Consider the following 20798-nt stretch of genomic DNA (forward strand, 5'->3'; position numbering starts at 1 on the left):
AGGTTAGGTTTGTCTACGAGTGAGCCTCATACCCAACACCCAGAATGTAAAGGGTGTTGGCGAGACGGTGATTCCAGAGGGAAGATTCATGTTGAGATGTCCTCTATAGATGCCCAGGTCCTCATAATGTGGAGAACCCAATTCTTTGTCTTGGCCTTGCATTGCTGACTCACAATCAGGACTGACCCCAGGTATACAGGGGCACAGTCCTGCGTGTGCCTGGCCAAGTGGGGAACACTATGGGGATGCCCGTGCTCCGAGTTGGAAGACAGCGATCCAGCCACATACCCAAACAACCTCGGGCCACTAGGATGCCCTGACCACGGTAACTGTTGTCCGCTTAGCCCTTGAATGCTTTTGACACATTTCCAGGCTGCTGAATAAACTGAGACTGACTTCTGGAATGCAGAGCCTCTCTGCGCACCTGATTATACCGTACCTTGGTCAGGTAGCAAGCCTGTACAAGAGGCAACGCCAGGTCGCGTTCTAGGGCAAAAGGACCATGGCGAGGTCACCAGGGAGGGGCAGCTGAAAACACGTGTCCATGTGAGGGGCCATGCAGGCTGGCTGAGACTCGGGCTCCGGGCAGCACGGCTCAGCTACTTTTCTGTCAACTACCTCCATACTTCACACCCCACCAATATACCCAGATCTCCGAGAGAGTGCCGAGCAGGCTTGAAACTCCCACCTTCAATTTCTTAGAAAGAGAGACCCTAAAAATGTTGCTCGCGTAGCACTTTGGAGAATATCGTCAAGGGATTCACTGTCCCATGTATCTATGCCCTCCCTCCAGATACACTCTAATTTGGGGATTCAAATTGATTGGCAGACAGGCTCCACTGTGCTGCTTCTGAATGAGGACCAAATATAGACTGGTGGCTCCCGGGGCGTCTGGTCTCCTAAGTGGCCTTTTTTGGCATTCTGGCTTTGAGTTTCCAATATTCAGCACCCATAGCACCAATATCATATTGAGAGGTCTTTGGAACTGCTTAAAAAACAAAGTTGAAAAACAGTGAACAAAGGATGAGAAAAAACTTAGAGAAAATCAGTGTCAATTCTTGGATTAGGAATCCCGTGAAACAGAACAAGCGGAGGATTTTCAGCAGAAGCACGCTATTAGGAGATGTTTTAAAGTCTACCTGTACTGCTTGCTGCTCATCTGGGTCTGCTTCCATCCATTCTGCATGCTTTCCTGAAGTTCAGGTAGTCACGCTGACTCCTTGAGCCCTTACTTCCCATCTATGAAATGGGAAAGACAGTAGCTTGAGGTTTTTCTGCAGACCTTGAACATAATTTATTCTTCACTTAAGTATGCCAAGGGCCAATGAGACAGAGCAGGAGAAACTCTCTCTATGAATGGTGCCACATGGGAACTTATCCCAACACCAAAGCAGAAGTTTCCTTGGATAGTTCTGTGGTCTACCTGGCCTTCCCTCTGTCCACAATACCCACTGCCACAGAAGAGCAGCCTTCACATCAGGAGCCGGCGTCCCGGTTCCCTTGCTTCTAACAAGGGGCAGAGTGGGCACAGCTGGGCCGTCTAGGCTGCATCACTTGGCCAGAGCTGTGGAATAACTTTCAATACAGGATTAGTCTCAGTGGACTGGGTTTATCCCTCCCTAGCTGTGTTCCTTTGGGCAGAAACATTACTGTCTCTGAGATTTCCTCTTCCTCTTCCTAAAGCTGAAATGGTAGGAGAGGGCTGTTGCAGTGCATAAGGACATTGAGATAGAGTGTACACTGCAATCCTGTGTGCCCAGTACACAGCAAGCATTCCATATGTAGCCACAGTAATGGGGTCACTGAACCATGAGCCTTAGCAATTCCTTTATCAATCAGGTTTGAATACAGGTTGAACATCCCTCATCAAAAAATCTAACATTGAAAATGTTCTCAAACTTGACCTATGTCTTGTAATGGCATGATGGTGTGAGTGGAAAGTTCTCTACCTGGCTACACGAGACAGGTTGTGATCAAAACAGAAGCAATCCAAAACACAGTATATAATTGCCTTCCAGTTATGTGTCCAAAGTTATACATAAATAAATTTCCAGTTTACACCAGGATCCCATCTCAAAGACATCTCACATTGTGTATGCAAATATCCCCAAACTTCAAAACTCCAAAGTCCAAAATACTTCTGGTTTTAACCATTTCAGATAAAGGATGCTCAACATTGAAATAATATGCATTTTAAGATAAATAAGCCACTAGGTACTAGAAAATATTCACTTTCCTCTGCCTTTAAATTGCTTTTGAGAGTGAGCTGGGGGCGGGGTCATGAAGTTGCCTAGGTGGGAAGGGGAGGGTATCCGGGAGGAGTTAGCAGAGGGGAAAGAATAGTATCAAAATATATTGTATGAGAAACGCTTTAAGTTAAAAATAAATAAGCTGGCTATGTACCCTATAAAACAGTGAGCTTTGGTTTCATGGATCGTAGATGGGGTTCACAGTTGGACTCTTCCATCTTTTCTCTACCTAAGGCTGAAGTTACCACAGTGTAGCCAAAGCAACCACCAGGTGACAAGGGATGCTCCTGAACCCCAGGATCCAGCCTTCTCAGAGCTACTTCTCTGTGGCTCTGAGGTAGAGAACTCACAGCTGGGGCCTGGGCGTAGGCTGGGTCCTGGGCGTAGCCTGGGTCCTGGGCGTAGGTCCCACTGAGCTCGCCTCTGCCTTTTCCTGCAGGCTGTAAAGCGGTTCTTGAAACAAGAATGCAAGTGTCACGGTGTGAGTGGCTCCTGTACTCTGAGGACATGCTGGCTGGCCATGGCTGACTTCAGGAAAACAGGCGACTATCTCTGGAGGAAGTACAACGGGGCCATCCAGGTCGTCATGAACCAGGATGGCACTGGCTTCACTGTAGCCAATAAGAGATTTAAGAAGCCAACGAAAAATGACCTCGTGTATTTTGAGAATTCTCCAGACTACTGTATCAGGGACCGAGAGGCAGGTAAGTTACAAGAATTCCTTCAATGAACAGTGCTCTGCAATCTAATTGGGCACCTCTGTTTTTCAGCAGACTATTTGTATAATTGCAGATGCCTGCCTTCTGGTTCCAGGCTTGTGTTCTTTCTAATTCATATTGAAACTACACAGAAAATTCTCCCAAGCAGCTAGAGAAACAGGTTGATAGTGTGCAGATACTGAAGAAACACAAATTAACAAGAATGTATGTGGCAAAGAGTCAAAATGTGCAGCTCAGCAGAATTCTTGCCTGCACGGAATTCTAGTTAGGGGGATGGAGAAACGTTCTGTGCAATGCCCAGCATTCTTCCTGTGACTCTGAGCGGAGCAGGGGACAGTTTTAACAATCTTCCCCCATGACACATCCCTCCACTGTGGCCTGGCCCCAGGACTCAGGAATCTAGCCTCTCCTGAAGCCTGTTCTACTGTACAAGCCCTTGCTCTTTTCAGCACAGTTACAATGGTCAGATACTAAAAAGCAAGAATGAATCCCCACTCCTTTGGCCATAGGTGGGTTGTGTAGAGGGGTGACTGTAAGAGGCACCCCATTGACTAAACCACGCCCTGCCCTCCCCAACAACACAGTCTCCGTCTTGTATTTCAAGAGTCACTCTTCCAGCCTGAACATAGCAGCTCTCCCCACCTGTCTGCTTTCATAGAACCGTGCGCTCCACCTCTCACCCTCAAGGTCAAGAGGAGGCTGCAAAGACTGCAAAGATTCTAGAGCAAAATAAGAACGAGTGAAAAGGCCTCGGTTGACAGGAGGTGATGGGAATTCACAGCCCACTTTGGCTCAAGCCTTTTGCTCACTGGGAGGCAATGGCATTCACCATCAGAAAAAAAATAGCCTTCCATTTAGCTTCCGAGTTTGTTTTCCATTCCAAAATCATTGCAAAAGAGCCAGGGAGACAGCGCAGATGCAGCCAGCTGCTAAGGCTAGATCAACTGATAGACGAGATTACCAGGGAGCATCAGAAGAGGCCTGGAGCCCCGTGCTTGCCCTTGAGTTGTTCAAAGTTCCTTGGAGCTCCATGAGTTAGCTGTCTGCAGCCCGTAAGCATGTGTGTACATGCAGTGTGTGAATTCTGACTGCTGAGCCTGAGGACCTGATTCTGTGCCTTGCTGCATTCCTGTCGGGTTTTGGGACTGCTACCAAGTTACCCTTCCTGTCGCACCACAAGCTAAGTGGAACTGTGGTGAAACCTGTTGCTTTGACATAAATCAACCCAGGGGACCCATGTCCTCTTCTGCCCTTAACTAACTATTTGACTCTACACAGGCCGTGGGCCATGGAGTCACCTTAATCATTTTAGGTCCCAAGAATAGACACTTGCGTACTGAGCACTGTTGGTCTTGTTGACTCTTGCAGCCCTAAGACATCAGTGCACTGTAAATTTTTACCTGTGGAAAAGGGGACACCATGACAGATGCTCCTTAGCAATCAGCACCAACCAAACTCAGTTTACCGAGTAGAGTGAACAGCCCTGTATATCACTGTCCACATGGAGCACCCTTTTTCCATATCATGTATGGAAAGAGATGAACATCTGGCCCCATACTTGAACTGAGCCTTGAGCCCAAGAGGACACATCCTCTTTACCTATTTCCTCCTACATGTGACTGTGAAAAGACCTTAAGACCAAAATTACTTTTCTCTTTTCCTTTTTTTTTTTTTTTTTTTTTCCGAGACAGAGTTTCTCTGTGTAGTTTTGGTGCCTGTCCTGGCTCTTGCTCTGTAGACCAGGCTGGCCTCAAATCACAGAGATCTACCTGGCTCTGCCTCCCGAGGGCTGGGAGCAAAATTTCTTATCAGAGCTCAGAAAACCTGCTGTCCAGCAGGCGTTTTCTGCTTATTTGGGCTGAAATAGTTTACATAATGAGGGAAACAGTCATACCCAGTGAGTATTTTCTCCCTCATTGGTATTCAGGGAACTAAAAAAAAAAAATGCTTCCTTGTCATATAGAGACTTTCTGAATGCACTTCCTGCTTCCCTTTTAAGCTATTGAATTAATTATTCTTATAGACTTCATTCTTCACATTTATATTAGAATGGAATTCTGGTTTGCTTGTTTTTTTTTTAAGTGCGTGTGTGTGTGTGTGTGTGTGTGTGTGTGTGTGTGTGTGTGTGTGTGTGTGTGAAGTGTAGGTACCTACTAGGGGCCAGCAATGTAGGGACCCCTGGAGGTGGGGTTACAGGTGGTGAGTCGCCCAGCATGCATGCCAGGGGTCCAAAGCTGGATCTCCTGTGAGAGCAGTAGGCACTATTGAAAGCTAGCAGCCTGTAAGCCGACTTCTGGACCATAAAATCATAGGTATCGATTCAGTGCGTACTGCATCCCAGGGTCTGTCTGCTCTCACCAATTCTCGGCCTCTTGTTTATAGGAGAGGAAACTGAAGCTCTAGGAGGGTAAGAATCTTGCAGGACTCCCTGTCTGTCCTTCCCATCATTTTACTCTGCTTCTCGTTGTCCTAATCAGAAGGGCACACAGTTGAAAGACTGGCTTTCATTGTAAGCTATATAATCTGATCTTTTATTTCTATGAGTTCTTAGAAATATTTTAACTCATCTAATTTAAAAATAGGTGAATATTTTGGTTCTTGGGTAATATGGATCAAATAGGAGCCATCCTGATCATCTTAAGTATCCAGTTCCAATATAGTAGATCACATTTCCAATATGTTTACCGGATTATTTTTAGTTTTCTGAAATATATAGAAATGATACCCTTTGTGCCTATGCCAAAGACATGCCAAAGTCATGCATGTGACCTGAAAATGTTTCTTTTTTAATTGTGATAACTACACATGATTATTTTCATAAAAATATGGTTCAGAATGTTTTATATCACATTAGGCTAAAGTTCAGCTTGTTAGAAGAACATTTTTGATCGTGAATATTTAGAGTATTATGCAAACAGTCACAGGGGTGAAATACAGAGAGCTTCGCTTCAACCATACACTGGCGGAGTCTTGCCATCTGTCCTGTGACTATTGGTCGTCTTCAGATGAGGGTCTCCCTGACTGGCATAAGCTCCTGTGGCGTGTGCTTTACTAAGCTGGTCCACACCACACTCCAAGTTTCTGGGTATTCAGTCTTCTGGAGCAGCCCCCAGCCTCTGTGGAGACAGAGAGATGTGAAGGATAGTTCCAAGACCCATGAGAATGGAGGCTTCCTGCATCGAACTCACGGTGGGTGCCAGAGCCTTCCTCTGGGTGAAAGTAAGGTGTTCTGTCTCCAGGAGGGAAGCTGCAGGGTGAGTCTGTAACAGAATGAACACACACTCTGCTAGAATAATCTTCTCTTAGGAAAGATCTGCTTTCTGGTGTTTAAAACTCTCATGTGTTTAACATGGGTTATCATTAAAACATTTTTTTTATTAAAAATGGGCTAGACAAGCTCCAGGACAGACCAAAACTTTGTAGTAACATTTAAATCAACACACACATTGCTCTTCTTTCTTAACTGTTTTGTTTACTTTATTAAAATTCATACTCATGCTCCCTATATTTCATCTCCCATCCCTGAATGGTTGATTCGAAGCAATGAACACTTAATATTCAATTTACTGGGCACCTTTTCTTGGAGGGCATTAGGAGATCAAGAGTGGCTCTCAGGTGGGTTATCGGTGTGTATGTGGTGTTTGAACTAATTGGCTATGCTCCTACTGTTCCCACTGCATCCTGTTCAGAATGACAGTGCCCAGCAGTGAGCCAAGGCAGGGGGTATCAACTGTGTTTATGCAGTGGATGCATCTACATGTCCACTTCACTATTCTCCAGAGTGGGGGCCTCCTCAAAGACCTGCTGGATCAGAATTATGGGATCCCCATTCTTTTCAAGCTTAACAATAGTTTGGAAAATCAATGGTTTGGTTGTTCATGGTCCTGGCTTACCCCTATTATCAGAGAAAAGGAAATGCAAAGACTCTTTGTTCTTAGCATCTCTGGTCCTTAGAAAGGGTGAAAAGGGTTCTTTGCAGAGCTCTGAAGAGACATCACTCAAAAAAAAAAAAAAAAAAAAAAAAAAAAAAAAAAAAAACACCCCCTGCCATGGCTCATGTGGCAGAAGTTTTTTGTTTTTGTTTTTGTTTTTGTTTTGACATGTATGCCCAACATCTCCAGAAACTCTACTGCAAGTAATTCCTTTAAATGGTTTCAGCCACTAAGACTCCTGCTGGAATTGGTTTAAAATCTTGCTTATCAAGTCACTCCTCCAAGGAAGCCCTGACACAAGGATGCGAGGATGAGGGAATTTGATGAGAAGCTCACAGAGTGGAGAGCCTGAATGTTTCTGGGGAGAACGGATCTCCCTCAGTAGGGATGGCAGGAGCACAGGAGTTCCTGATGGGTCAGCTCTGTTCTGCATCCCTTCAGTGCACATACCCTAACTCTTGGCAGCCGCCCCTCCTTTACACATCAAGGAAACAGAATCCCAAAGTTTTGTACTTGGTCCAAGATTTCGTGGGCTGGAACTAGTTAACAGAATAGAAGGCATAGATAAAAATCGGAACAAAAAAATCCATACTTTTCTCACTATACTATTTCCCTCCTATCTGGATCCTTGGAAAGTGTTCTGTAATAAAGATTCAGTATGAAGATATGGGACTTTAATGGGGGGTACCCACAAAGCTGGGAGCTGGGAGCTGGGAGCTCAAAACTGATCAGAATTAAACAGCCACATTGAAATTATGTTAAAGCCCTTTTCAATTAGAAGCTCTCCAAGATTTTTTCCTTTTCTTTTTCTTTTCTCTTATGTAGTGTGCACGTGTGAATGTGTACATTCCTGTGCCTGCAAATGTGGAGGCCAGAGAGGATATTGTCTTCCTCTATCATTCTCCGTCTTATTCCCATTAGGCAGGATCTCTTACTGAACCTAACACTTGCCATTTTGGCTAGACTGGCTGGCCAGAAAGCTCCCAGGACCCACCCATCTCTGCCTCTCAACACTGGGGTTACAGACATAACAAGCCATACCTGGTTTTTTATCGGAATGCTGGAGATTTGAACTCAGCTTCTCATGCATCTCCCTAGGCCTCCACTTCAGATTTTTAAGGGAATATCTTTAATTGTTCCTAATAAACCATAGGAAAAAAATGCTTGACGAAGAAAGTGTGGAAACAATAACCAAACATGTCCCCTTATTCGTTAGCTGAAGAAGGCAAATGTTTTCTGTTGATCAACTATAAATGCCTCATTTGCAGCTCAGATTTGCAGAGTACTAGGAGCTGTGTGAGGTTGGGCATGTGATGTGCAGGTCAGATTAGAGAACACATCTTAGAGAGGGACTTTCTGGGATGAGCACTCTGGTGGCTCTGGAGTTATCTAGTCTGCTGATTGCCCCCAGGCATCTGTAAATCAAAGCAACCCTCCAGTTGGAGATAGGTACATCTGTAAGGAAGGAATGCCGCCCTCCCCTGCAGAGGAGGTGTCTGCACCTAATCACAGACCACTTTCGCCGGGTATGATGTAAAACCCTGACCCAGGCCAGAGGTCATCCCCAGGTCTCCTCTCCAACCAGAGGGAACAAGCAAGCCTCCGCCTCTTCTCCAGTCAAGTTCAAAAACAAATGGCGCTCTTGTGTAACATATTGTCCATTGGAAACTCAAAGCCTGACAGGCGGGCGGCTGTTCCTGGTGTCAGGATTTGTGCATTCCTCTGGAAACTATTTGGCAACGTGTCCCTTGAAGCCCATGGTAACCCAGTTCCTAAAATCATGGTATACAGAGACTGGCATTCTGGATAAGTCTTGTGCTGTGGACTGGCTTGCAGATATGCATGAACACTGACTATATCCTGGGATGGGATTAAAAACAAGGAAATGAGATTTTAACCAGTGGATAAACTCTGCTTAAATATTAATATGTGCAACTAATACCAGGACATTTTAAGTCCTTCATTTCTTTACTGAACAAATATTGAGATTGTTCTATATGCCAGAGACATAAACCCAGGCAATGCAAAGACCAGAAAGGCAGAGTTGGTTGGTCCTTGGCCTCAAGGCTTCACCTACCATGTGGTCTTTATAGGTAACCCTGATGGCAGCAGCCAAGCAACATTACACAGTTTAGGAGACAGGGAACCCTCAATCTGAGACAGGTGAAAAACTTGTCTTAGGGCTTGGCCCATGCTCCATTGGTCTGGACAAGCATTTCCTGTATATTTATTACTTTGACAACATAAAGAAGTCGCTCATCTCTTTGTGCTCCGAGACTTACAGAAATTAATGAATTAGTATCTAAAGAGAGCCAAACCAGGATTGTATGGAGAAGGTTTTAATGGGGCTTCTAAACAATCATTTACAGGGAAAATCATTAATGCTGTACAATTAATAGTAATTACAATCTAGTAAACTACCATTTAAAATGTGTAAGTGATATATTATATATATATATATATATATATATATATATATATATATATATATATATATTAATCTTTTCAACCTCAAAACCCTCAATTGTCTTGACTTGACTCTTGCTTCTCATCCTGTTCTGTTAGCTCATCTTAAGCCATTTCAGGGGCTGCTTGTAGTCTTGTGGATTTTTTTTTTCAGAGTTTCCTCGGGACCCTCACTTCTCTTTCTGTACTTTCTTCCTGGTCTGATCTTCTCTATTCTTCCAGCTTTAAATATTTCTATCTATCTGTACTTTCATTCTCTTGCTTTATCCTGTATTTAATTCCCCACCTGATAGACTCATTTAGATCTCTCATAATAGACTGATGGGCTTCATTCAAAGTTGAATTCCTGATTTGTACCACCCACAAAGCTTGTTTTCCTCTAAGGAAAATGGATCTACCATCTGCTATGGTGGCCAGGCCATCATCATGCGAGCTAATTGTAATACCCCCTCCTCTCTTGCCTGGATCCCCCACATCAGGACCTCTGCCATCTGTACCAGACCTTTCTGCTCCTCCGTGTTCTTTGCCACACCAGAGGCCCAAGCAGAGCTCAGTTTCTCCATTTATAGAAGGTGTCAGTGTTTAATTGTTAGTTACCTCTTCACCCCACTGGGCTTCACTGGGACTCCCATGTACCCCAATACCCAGCATATGCATGTGGTGAATTGAGTTAATGTTCATTCACTAGCTGAATTATGTAGCTTTACCGCTTAAAGGTAGCTTGGTTTCCTTGCAGAGAATTAAGGAGCATGTTTTTGTTTGTTTGCTTGTTTGTTTGTTTGTTTGTTTTTTTTATCACTGATTATAGTGCTCAACCTATAAAAGTTCCCACTTAAGCTTGAGTGTTAAATGAAACTTTTACATTAGAAGACATCTACCAAGATTCATGATTACATTATGTGGCTTGTTAGCCTTTCCCTGGATGGGATAAAAGAGGTCAAATAAATACAACAATCAGAATGAATGCAAAACTTGGTAAACAAAAAAGTAAAAGTCATTTTGTATATCCAATTCTTTGACATCATTTGAACCACTAACAACAAATTAATCACCAAATAGGTGAATGGCTTTTCTTGGGGCAGGAGGGTTGAATAACAAAGCTCATTTCCAACTGCTCTATTAATGCTTGCAGACAAAGAGAATTTTTAAAAGTACATTAAAATTATGAACTTAATTATTTCTTTTTAGCTTTCTTATTGAAATCCACTTTACAATAGGATACCTCTTCTTCCCACTTATGTAAATTCCACATTATTAGGGAGCAGCCAATATTAGAGAGAGCCCTGCATTATGGAATAGGCATCTTGGGGACTACAAGTTGTTCTCTACTACTATTTATACTGATTATGAAGCCATGGAGAAATTTACTTCTCTATTTCTCTTGATATGTGCTTCACCTTGTAATTTCTATGGTTCCTGTGACTTGGGAACTGAATACATTATTCATTTTACTCTGCTTGTAGTACAGATCCTTAACCTGCTGCCACAAACTCATGTTATCAATATGAATTTCTTCCATTTCAGTATAAGCCATGCTCTGATATGGTAGCACACATATATAATCTCACCATTCTCAGAGAGTTCCAAGTCAGCCTGGGCAACATATAAGACCATACCATCAAAATAGTAATGATAACCCTAACTAAATGCATAAAATTTAAAAAAGAAGAATGTGCCACATTTCTTGCATGGACTCTCGGTACTAAGTGAAAACATTTAAAGAGGGCTAGGCTTAACTGCTGGGCTCCCGCTGTGTACCTGGCAACTGTCAAACACTTCTTTGAAAAGCATGCCTTCACCAGACAATCGGAAGGCTGTTCTTAGTGTTTAAGAAATTGTTCTTAATTTTGTGTTTAGTAAATGAGCAAATATACATTGGCACCTGAGTATTATACAGTGTGTAAAAGAAAGGATGAGACCCATCCCCTATCCCAAGGAAGGTGGGCTCAGATTACAAAATGGTACATGCACCCAATTTCAGAAAGGCCTTTGGTAGCTCAACAGAACGTGGACAGACAGGGTGTAGTCCTCCACAGAAGACGTTAATGCAGAACTGAATCTTGAAAAGCTGAGAAGAGGTCCCTTGGATTGAAGGGAGAGGAAAACTTACAGTTAGAAGTTGATCTTAAAGAGCACAGTCTACATGGCTGTAAGTGACGCCAGAAAGTCACTCTGTCCATTGCGGAGGAGAGAGCCTGTTTGGAGAGCACCCGGGCTGGGAGTTCAGTGGGGTGAGGCTAAGGGTGGGGAGAGGGAGCGCAGGAAATAACTTTGACCAGGCTAGATAGATCAACTATGGAAAGTCTGAGTCTGCCATAACCATGTTAATTCCATTGTAGAATCTGCTAGCTTAAAAGGACATGGCCTTCCTGTGCCAGGCAAACTCTTTCAGAGTAGGAAGATGAATAAAAGTGAGTAAAATCATCTGAACTAAGTACAGAGATTGCCTTTCCTAAGTAGCATTAGCGTTGCGATCCTTCACGCGAGGAAGGGGCAGGCTTGCAAGCAGATGAATGTGCGGTCTCTAACATTTGCTCTGCAACATTCTTTTGTTCCCTCAATAAATCTGTGTCATTAATGACAACGTGTAAGTCAAGCAGAGGAGAAACAGCCTATTGGATGACAGGCTTAAGTGAATCTTGCTTTATGCCCTAATGGTCAACATATGGGCCTCTGTTGGCCTGAGTGGCAGGAATTTCTGAAGATAGAGGCAAGGAGGGAGAGGGGGAGAAGGAAGGGAGGGTGGAGAGAGAGAGAGAGAGAGAGAGAGAGAGAGAGAGAGAGAGAGAGAGAAGCGCCCTTCCTCCAGGTTTAGAGGTATGGGTCTGGGAACTATTAGCCAAAGCCCTCTGTCCCTCCTCTGCTGTCAGGAAGATGCATGTTGGTGGAGACAGAAATGTTTTTACACTGGGAACCCTGACTCCATTATTAATTTTATAGCTCTGGGGATGGGATGCTTGATTCTGTAAGTTCCCTTGATATTGCCCCACCAAATATGATATGTGGTCCAAAACACATGCGATTTGGAAACTTCCAGTCTTTTCCCATGCATATGTGAGATCTTATTGTGAGCTGGGATGAGGACATAACACAGGGAAAGGGAAAAAAAGGTGCATTTAGCCAGAAGTAGCACCCTCCACCTTCCCATGACATAGGCTCCCCACCCACAGAGACTGTCGGCTTATGGATGGTCACAGAGTTTAGGCAGCCAATCTGAACGGTACTTTGTGGGTAATGATGACAGGAAGGCTGGAGTCTGAGCCCACAGTTCTCTATGTCAGGGGACTGAGCTCTGTCACCAGCCTGGCAACACATCTGGGCATATTTCACAACCAAAGCAAAGGAGCATGTGAACTACATAAATCAAAGTATAACAAGAGACTGTTAAAAAGCAGCATGTCTTTTTAGAATAAGTGTGTTAATTAAAAAAAAGAGAGAGCACCTAAATACATGTTTGTCCTTAATAGATGACAGTTTGGGGGGTCTGGTTGAGAAGACCATTGGCTGAAGCCATGTTTCAAATGTCTAGCTGGCATTTTTAAACTACCATCTATGCTGACCGACCACCTGAGTTTGGAGCCACAGAACCCACAGGAAAGCAAGACACAGTAGTGAGTGTATTTGTTATCTCCCCTGGAAGCTCGTGGGCTAGCCTGATGTAGTCAAGAAGTCAGCAAGAGACCCTGTTTCAAAGAAAGGAGAGGCCAATACCCCAGGCTGCCCTCTGACCTCTACACATAATCCACTTATACTCCCACATACATACACACATACTATACACACATAACACATACTTTTTTTTTTTTAATGAGAAACAGACTATCAATCCAGGGGAAATGCAGCATAAATCACCATGCTAACCAGCCCTTTTTTTCTCACAAAACCTTATGTGACTAAATAGCCTACAACATGTCATGAGCTGCAAAATAAATAAATAAATAAATAAATAAATAAATAAATAAATAAATAAATAAATAAATAAATAAAAACCCTCTCTCCCAACCCCTCAAAAGCTACAAATCAGGTAATTTCTTTAGAGGAGGTTAGGGGTGGGGTGTGTGGTACTGAGGATGAAACCTCCAGCCTTACCTGTGCTGGGCAACTACTGTAGCACTGAGCTACATCCCTGCACCTGGACTCAGGGACATAGTCTCACTATGTAGCTCAGCCTGAGCTAGACCTCATGATCTTCCTGTTTCAGCCTCCCTAGTGCTGGAATTTTAGATGTTTCCAACTACATGAAGCTTACAAGTTCATTTGATAGAATTTTTTGATAGAATAATTAAGGGGCAGAGCAGGGAAGATAATGAAGTATCATTTCTGCTTTGTTCTGAGGGTACCCACCACTTGCTGGCTGTGTACTTGTGAGCAAGTTACTATACCTCATAGACTGCTCTGTGCCTCCCCATTGGCCCATTCCCTGTCCCCAGTACCTAAGGAGGGCCCAGGACAGCTCCAGGCCAGGACCCCACCACTGTGTTATATCAGTGCTCTCAGTCTTCAAAAGCTCTCTTTTATCTTTCTTCTTCTTGGCCTCATTGAGCCCCATTTGGGAAACAGTTCGCATTGCTTCTGTAATTGAGCATTTTATAGTTGAACTAATACACTTCATGGCCTGGTTTTGTTTCACACGCCAACGCCACCTTTTGTCTTACTTCTTCGGGGGCACTAAAGACTGAGGCCAGGGTCTTGCACATGCTAGGCCAGCGCTCTACCAGTGGGCCACATCCCAGGCCCCCTTGTTTTCACAATTCACTTTGAGACAAGGTCTCACTAAGTTGCTCAGGCTGACCTTGAACCTACTCTGTAGCCCAGATGTGCCTAAATTCAGTATCATTCTATTTCAGTCTCCCAAGAAGCTGGGATTGTAGGCCAGGACCAGCAGGCCTGGCTCTGAAACCACTTTTAGACCAAGTTTTTCCAATGGCCATTGCCTTCTCTTGCCTTTCCTCCCCGAGTTTAGATGATGTTGAATTCAATTCGGCAAACAATCCTTGGGTTCAGAGGGAGTCCAGTCCAGATTTCTGCATTTGAAAAACAAAATCTACCATGACAAGTCCCCAGGGCTAAGTGAAAATACTGTCTGAGACTTCCTTAGGCTTCAGATTGTTGGGGAAAGACCACCAAGTTAGAAATCAATAAAGGAGCCACAGCCTAACTTGGAAACAAGACACTTCACCTCCCCATGCTGGCCCTCTCAGAGTCACAGCCCAGGAGGGAGGACAGAGAATTCAAACGTGTCCTAGTACTGTCATAGTTTGATAACTGAAGATTGGTGAGATGAAAGAAAGTTTGTTGGTACACAAGACTTAAGACAAAACTCGAAATATTACAAATTGAGTCATCACTGGAGTGCCAGGATCTCACTCACAGACCTGTGGCTTCAGTCCCTACCTCCTGAAAAAGATGGCCAAGTCCATGAACACCATCCTCACCTTTTTCCTAAATCCAGGTGTCTCTAATGAACATTTCTACCTCTATAATCCCGAGTTACAGACAACTCAGTATTATAACAACTAAATTCATCTTTACTTAAAGTCTTCCCTTCCCAGGCATTTTTCACGTTAGGGATCCCTAGTGCCAACACGACTGCTTAGACCCAAACCTGAAAGCCCCTCTGGACTCTTCTCGCCCCCTTCCCATCCACCCATCAGTCGCTATCTGCTTGTCCTGTCCTGCCTTTTCAACTAACTTCTCTTTTCCTCACTCAGTGTCTTCATCTAGGCCATCTTGTGCCTGGGTCACAGTTCTGTATGGGTCTCTAACTTATCTCCTTGCCCTTATTTTGTCTTGCTTCCATCTCTTCAGTCCCAGCACATTGCTTTGCCTCCTTGAACACACATTAAATACGTGTTGCTCTCTGCGTGAAGACTGTCAATAGAAATCTGTTGCTCACACAGTAACATGCAAACCCCCTGCCCTGTTATCTAAAGCCATTGGCGATGCAGCTTCTACTCACATCTTTAGCCTCAGCTCTTTTACTCCCCCTTTGAACACTGAATCCCAGCCATGTGGAATGTCTTTCTGCTCCTCACATAGAGCTCTTGGCCCATGTAGCCTCCTCCCCTTTATTTTTCCCTCTATCACATTCCTCTTACTAAGACACATAATACATGTGGAAAAGTTCAAATAACACTAGCTGCCTTCACTATAATCATAATACAGTGAGTTTTCTCAATTAAACACATCCATACACTTTGTGCCCAGATCATGACCCAAAAGAGGCCCGGTATTCTAGGAGCTCCCTCGTGTTCTTTGTCCCTACCTCTAAGAAAAACCAGTACCCCAACATCAAATGTCCCTGGCTAGTTTATCCCAGTTCTATACTTAGTCTAAGGGGAAACTAGCTTCGAGTGAAAGCCCGTGTCTGCTTTCTCTTGATGTGTAATGATTTACCCAGACACTTACGGCCTGGAATGACCTTGAGGTCCCAGCTTCACCCATCTCCGTCCTCACAGCTGTCTTTTAAGTCAGCTTTGCCATCATGCTCCTGGAGGACTTGGACTGCCATTCACACACTTTCCTCTCTCCACATAGCATCCTCCTCACCATATTCTCCTCTTCTTGCTGTGGAGCCGAATGAACATGTTTGGTCATTTCCTACTTGACCCCTCCACCTCCAGCCCTACACTTCAACAGATTGCCAAATTCTAGTAGCTCCCCCTCTGCGGCCTCTCAGGCGCTGTCCTTTGGTCTCCATTCGTGGCCTCTTGCCTGGACTCATCCCAGAGCTCACGTTTGGCCTCCTTGTTCCCAGTCATTCTAACAGACTTAGGTATGTTTTTCCTGGATTGAAATCAATACTTGTTTCACACCCACCATAGAATAAAAGCAAAGCTCTCTTTAACCTGTTGCTCTGGCCTTCCTTTCTGTGCTTTTTGCCATACTGAATCTGCCCTCCCAAAAAGTTGTCTGAAACATGTCTGCTAGGAGCTTCTTGTGCCTGGAAATGCCTTTCACTCCATTCTTTCCCCAAACATCAACTCATCCTTTACACACCCTCTCTAATGCCACCTTCTTGTTCAAACCATGTAGTTGAGGACTCTTTACCTGGACCTGTTTCCCACCATTAATATTCATAACTAAGAAATCTCATTATGACAATGATGTAAGTGCCTCAGAGCAGCATCTCTGCTTTGTTCTCTGATAACCCCCAGAGCCTACCACATCGGGGGTCTCAGGAAACACTTCCTATATAAAGGAAAGGCTGCTTAACCTTTGTTGAGCACTTGTTCTGACAGACACTTCCACAGATAATTTTAGCCCATCCTCACTGAAGCCCTATGAAGAAGGAGCTGGTTTTGTGCCAACGTTGCAAGAGAGGAAAAGGAAGCTTGCTTACATTTAAGTAACTTGCCACAGCTGTACAGTTGACACCTGGCAACACTACGAGCAAAGCCCTAATTGCCCACACCCTAAAGACCTTAGCTTTACAGTCTGAACTTTCTCTGCCAATGATACCCTGCATGGGATTCTACAGTGGCCAACAGATTTCATAATGATGTGGAAGTTGAGGTAGCACCTCTCACACATTTATCTCTCCACTACATTACAAGTCTGCTGAGAACAGGAGCTGGTCCTATTTATTTTATTTCTTCCCTGCCTCCCAAACCCCAAGCAGCCAACACAGCATCTTACACATGTTTATGTCAACTAAATGTTTATCAAATAAAATGATGGGTGTGATGTTCAAAGGCAGCTTTTGGCAATGAGTCCTTTTTGCATAATCAGTGATGTTTGAGGAGGCTTTTCTGATGGTCGTCCTGAACACAGGCCCAGCTGCTGCCTCTTCTAACCCTTCGCTTCTTCAGCATGATGTAGGCTCACGGCCATCCCTGGCTGACCCACCCTCCACCCCAGCCCGGCCCTCTGCCATCCTTCCTGTCCTCAGGAAACTCCTCTGTCTGTCTTCCTGCTCTCGGCAGCTGATCACGCACAGCAAGTCTGGCCCACCCTCTCCTTCTCTTGACCTCACACCCTGCCTGAACCCTGCTGTTTCCTTGGTCATTCTGCACAGGCAGAGCAACATGACACTCTCACAGATAATTTTCACACAGAGCAGAGAGTGATAAACAGAGTCACGAGGTGTAAGTGAAAAAAAAATAGTTAAGTCATTATCTTGTTTCACCCTGTATTTGTGTCTCTTCTGTAGGTCGCAGTTATTTTGCATTGTTGATTGTAATAGAAACGGGAGCAGTTGAGCTAAAAGTGGCAGTTAGCAGAAGGATAAAGAGCTTTAGGCTGGGGTTGTAGCTCAGTGACAGAGTGCTTGCTTGCCTAGTATACATCAGACACATGTTCAGGCCATATTATAGGAGATCACAGAGTCTCTGGAACTTCCATGGTTGACGTGTGGCCAGGCCCCCAGAAGAAACGGAAGCAGAACAAAACAGTGGTCCATCTTGAGCCGGACTCCTTTTCCTGGTCTGGCCTTCACTGTCTCTGTGCATTTGCTTTAGCCATGTCTTTCTGGGGCTCTGGGCCAGAGACACTGAGTTCATGTACGGCAACTATCTCCTGGGCACTCTTCCTTATTGGCCCAGGATAAGTCAGGTGCCTACCTGTGGTCCAGTGAGGACGGCGATACAAACACAGCACGGCTGCCAATGGCTCATCTTGGTAGGAAAGACTGATGAAGAAAGGGTCATTGCAAGTGAGAAAACTCTCCAAAATGGTCCCCTACTCTTGATTGTACGAAAGGGATAGGAAGGATAAAGTTGTAAAAGAGCCGTCTCTGTTTGCCCAGGGATGGAGTAAATTAAAGGGCTTTGTATACTTGAAATTCTTCTTTCTTTGTTTGAGATGGGGTATCACTATGTCCTGGTCTGCCCTGGAACTCAGTATATAGACCAGGTTGGCCATGAACTTTGAAGTGGTTGCTGACATTACAGGTGTGAGACACCACACCCAGCTCTATCTTTGAAATTCCTTTTAAAGAAACAGATGCATGCATATGGATGGCCACTTAGCAAATGTATCATTGGTTAACTAAGACGACATTAATACAATGCCATATTTCTTCTTTGAAGGATGGGACTTGTGGCCTCAGACAGGCACTTCCTGTGGTCTGCTCAACTGCAAAAGTCTTTTCAACTGGAAAAGGAGAGCGGTGAGCAAGGCCAGGCCACACCCTCCCTCCTCTATGGCTCACACAAATGGGACCTGCTCTCCCCAGCAGCTACAGCTCAGCTCTACCAAGTCCGTGTGAGCAGGTCCAGGGAAGCTGACCCCTCCCCTTTCCAATGTTTAATACCTCCTACACTTGGAGAAAGTTGGCCTTGGCCACAGCTTCCTTTTTGTGATTTGAAGTTGGAAGGGGAAGGACTGGAATAAATCGTTTCTTTCTTATCTAGCACTGTCCACCCAATGGCCCTTCATTCGAGGCCTGGATAAGGGTAATATGGAAAGTCAACCCAATTAACCGAAGGAACTTCAGGTTGCCAAAGGAAAATCCAAAGTTTCTGGTCCACCCTTCCTAGCTTCTGCCCTCTGGACACCTCTCAGCTGCAGAGAGGGACAACACACGGGCCCATAAAACACAGATTCAGCAAGCTATGAGGAGGTTGGGCTAGGCTCTGTTCTTAAGGATGGACCCCATGCCTCTTCTGTCCAGACTATTGTATTCTGCCCACACATTTCCAGTGACATCTCTCTGGCTTGTCTTTCAGGCTCTCTGGGTACAGCAGGCCGTGTATGCAACTTGACTTCCCGAGGCATGGACAGCTGTGAGGTCATGTGTTGTGGGAGAGGCTACGACACATCCCATGTCACCCGGATGACCAAATGTGAGTGTAAATTCCACTGGTGCTGTGCTGTGCGCTGTCAGGACTGCCTGGAGGCCCTGGATGTGCACACATGCAAGGCCCCCAAGAGTGCCGACTGGACAACCCCTACATGACCCCAGCAGAAGCCGTCCTCTCCCTTCCTTCCCTCAAGGACTCCAATCGCATCTGCAAGGACACTGGACCTCTGGGTTGTCTTCAGGGGGCTATTTCTTAAGGCATGTGGCCTTTATTTCAATAGAAGCCCATATTCCCTCCCCGGGAGCCCCAGGACTGGGAACCACATGCCGCATACAAGTATACCCTATTCTATCTATCTTGGGCATTCTGAGGTCACCTCTCTTCCTGCTGATTTCTTTTTGGAAATGGCATGACAGGCTGTTAGAGGAGGAGGGTCACGGGCCCCCACCACTGTCACCTAGACATTTCCTCTTCCCTCTTTAGCCATGGGGAGAAACATCATCACATAGTAGAGGAGCGTTCTCTGTGTCTTCCCACTTCTAACAGTTCGGAAAGTCTGTGCTTCCCTCTGTGGGTGGGGGTGGGTATGGAAAATAGAATCAACTGCACCAAATTTACTTGTATTTTTTAAAAAGACCAAGCAAGAGCTTTATCTAAGTGATAACTGTTGCTACCATCCTTGACAACTGCCTGGAGAAGGATGGCTTTCAATAAACGCCAGGTTTAAAATACGTGTGTTTTCTAAGACTTTATTCCATGTTAACCTCTGATATAATAAGGTGAGAATGTTTGTCCTTTGAGCCAGTGCTGCTTTGTACTTTCGTGTCAGCCAACACCTCAGAAAGGGATTGCTGTTCCTCACTGTTCCCTCCATGTAAGGACCCTTAAGAGATGAGGGTTCCCACTACGCTCTGGAGAGAATTTGAAGGGGGATGGATGATCTGGCAGTATTCTTTAACCAAGGAGTAAATACGGTAATAATAATAATAATAACAACTTACTGAGTGAAACGTCAGAAATGTGCTTGTACAGCTAAAGAAAAAGAAAGCAACAGAATCCCAACACAGCCGTGAGCATGTGACCAGTGGGGTTCCTGACCACCTTGTGGATGCAAACTTAGGTGAGACCAGTGTGATGCTGCCAGAGAGGTCTGCAGAGCCTAGGACCCCCTCTCCCATACTCTGATGCTCAAGAGAGCTATTGAGGAGCATTGGCTAAGACCCACCAACCTTAAGGCCTGGCACTTCAACTATGTTTGTTTAAGGCTTACGAGATGATGTGAAGTGTAGTCTACAGAAAATAGCGCATAGCCTGGCCTTTAAAGTTGCTAATACTAGTACATTACATCGCAAACAGTTTGAGACTTGGAGACGATATTTAAGTAACCCAGCTGTAGTTACGGGAGTTTCAGTGTGGAAATGGTGATTGACTTCTGCCAGGAGATGACATTTAGAGAAAATGAAGAGGCTGCCTGCTCCATTTTTTTTAAATGTTGGATGAAAGGAAGTGAACTTGACAAGGCTACTTCTCATTGTGCTGTACAATTAGGTTCTTGTTCTACACATAATTTCTTCATAAAGCTATAGCAACTAACAGGGTGTCTCATGGTATACATCTGGTGTCAAATTGCTGCTTGCTCATGGTTTCACACTTTGGATTTCATCTTTCCATCCTTGTCTAGGTCATTCG

The 20798-nt window shown here is 44.6% G+C and overlaps 1 protein-coding gene across 1 annotated transcript in view; it reads left to right on the plus strand.

The window, feature by feature from the left end:
* The window catches only part of Wnt2 (Wnt family member 2), a 40840-nt gene extending 21000 nt beyond the window's left edge, over positions 1-19840 (plus strand). The window contains exons 4-5 of the mRNA XM_006991230.4: positions 2689-2953; positions 19035-19840. Coding sequence (XP_006991292.1) covers positions 2689-2953; positions 19035-19264 — 495 coding nt within the window. The 3' untranslated portion in view covers positions 19265-19840. The remainder of the gene's footprint in view (positions 1-2688; positions 2954-19034) is intronic.
* The last annotated feature ends 958 nt before the right edge of the window (positions 19841-20798 follow it).

This window comes from Peromyscus maniculatus, chromosome 3 (genome assembly GCF_049852395.1).
Source record: "Peromyscus maniculatus bairdii isolate BWxNUB_F1_BW_parent chromosome 3, HU_Pman_BW_mat_3.1, whole genome shotgun sequence".
Lineage (NCBI taxonomy): Eukaryota > Metazoa > Chordata > Mammalia > Rodentia > Cricetidae > Peromyscus > Peromyscus maniculatus.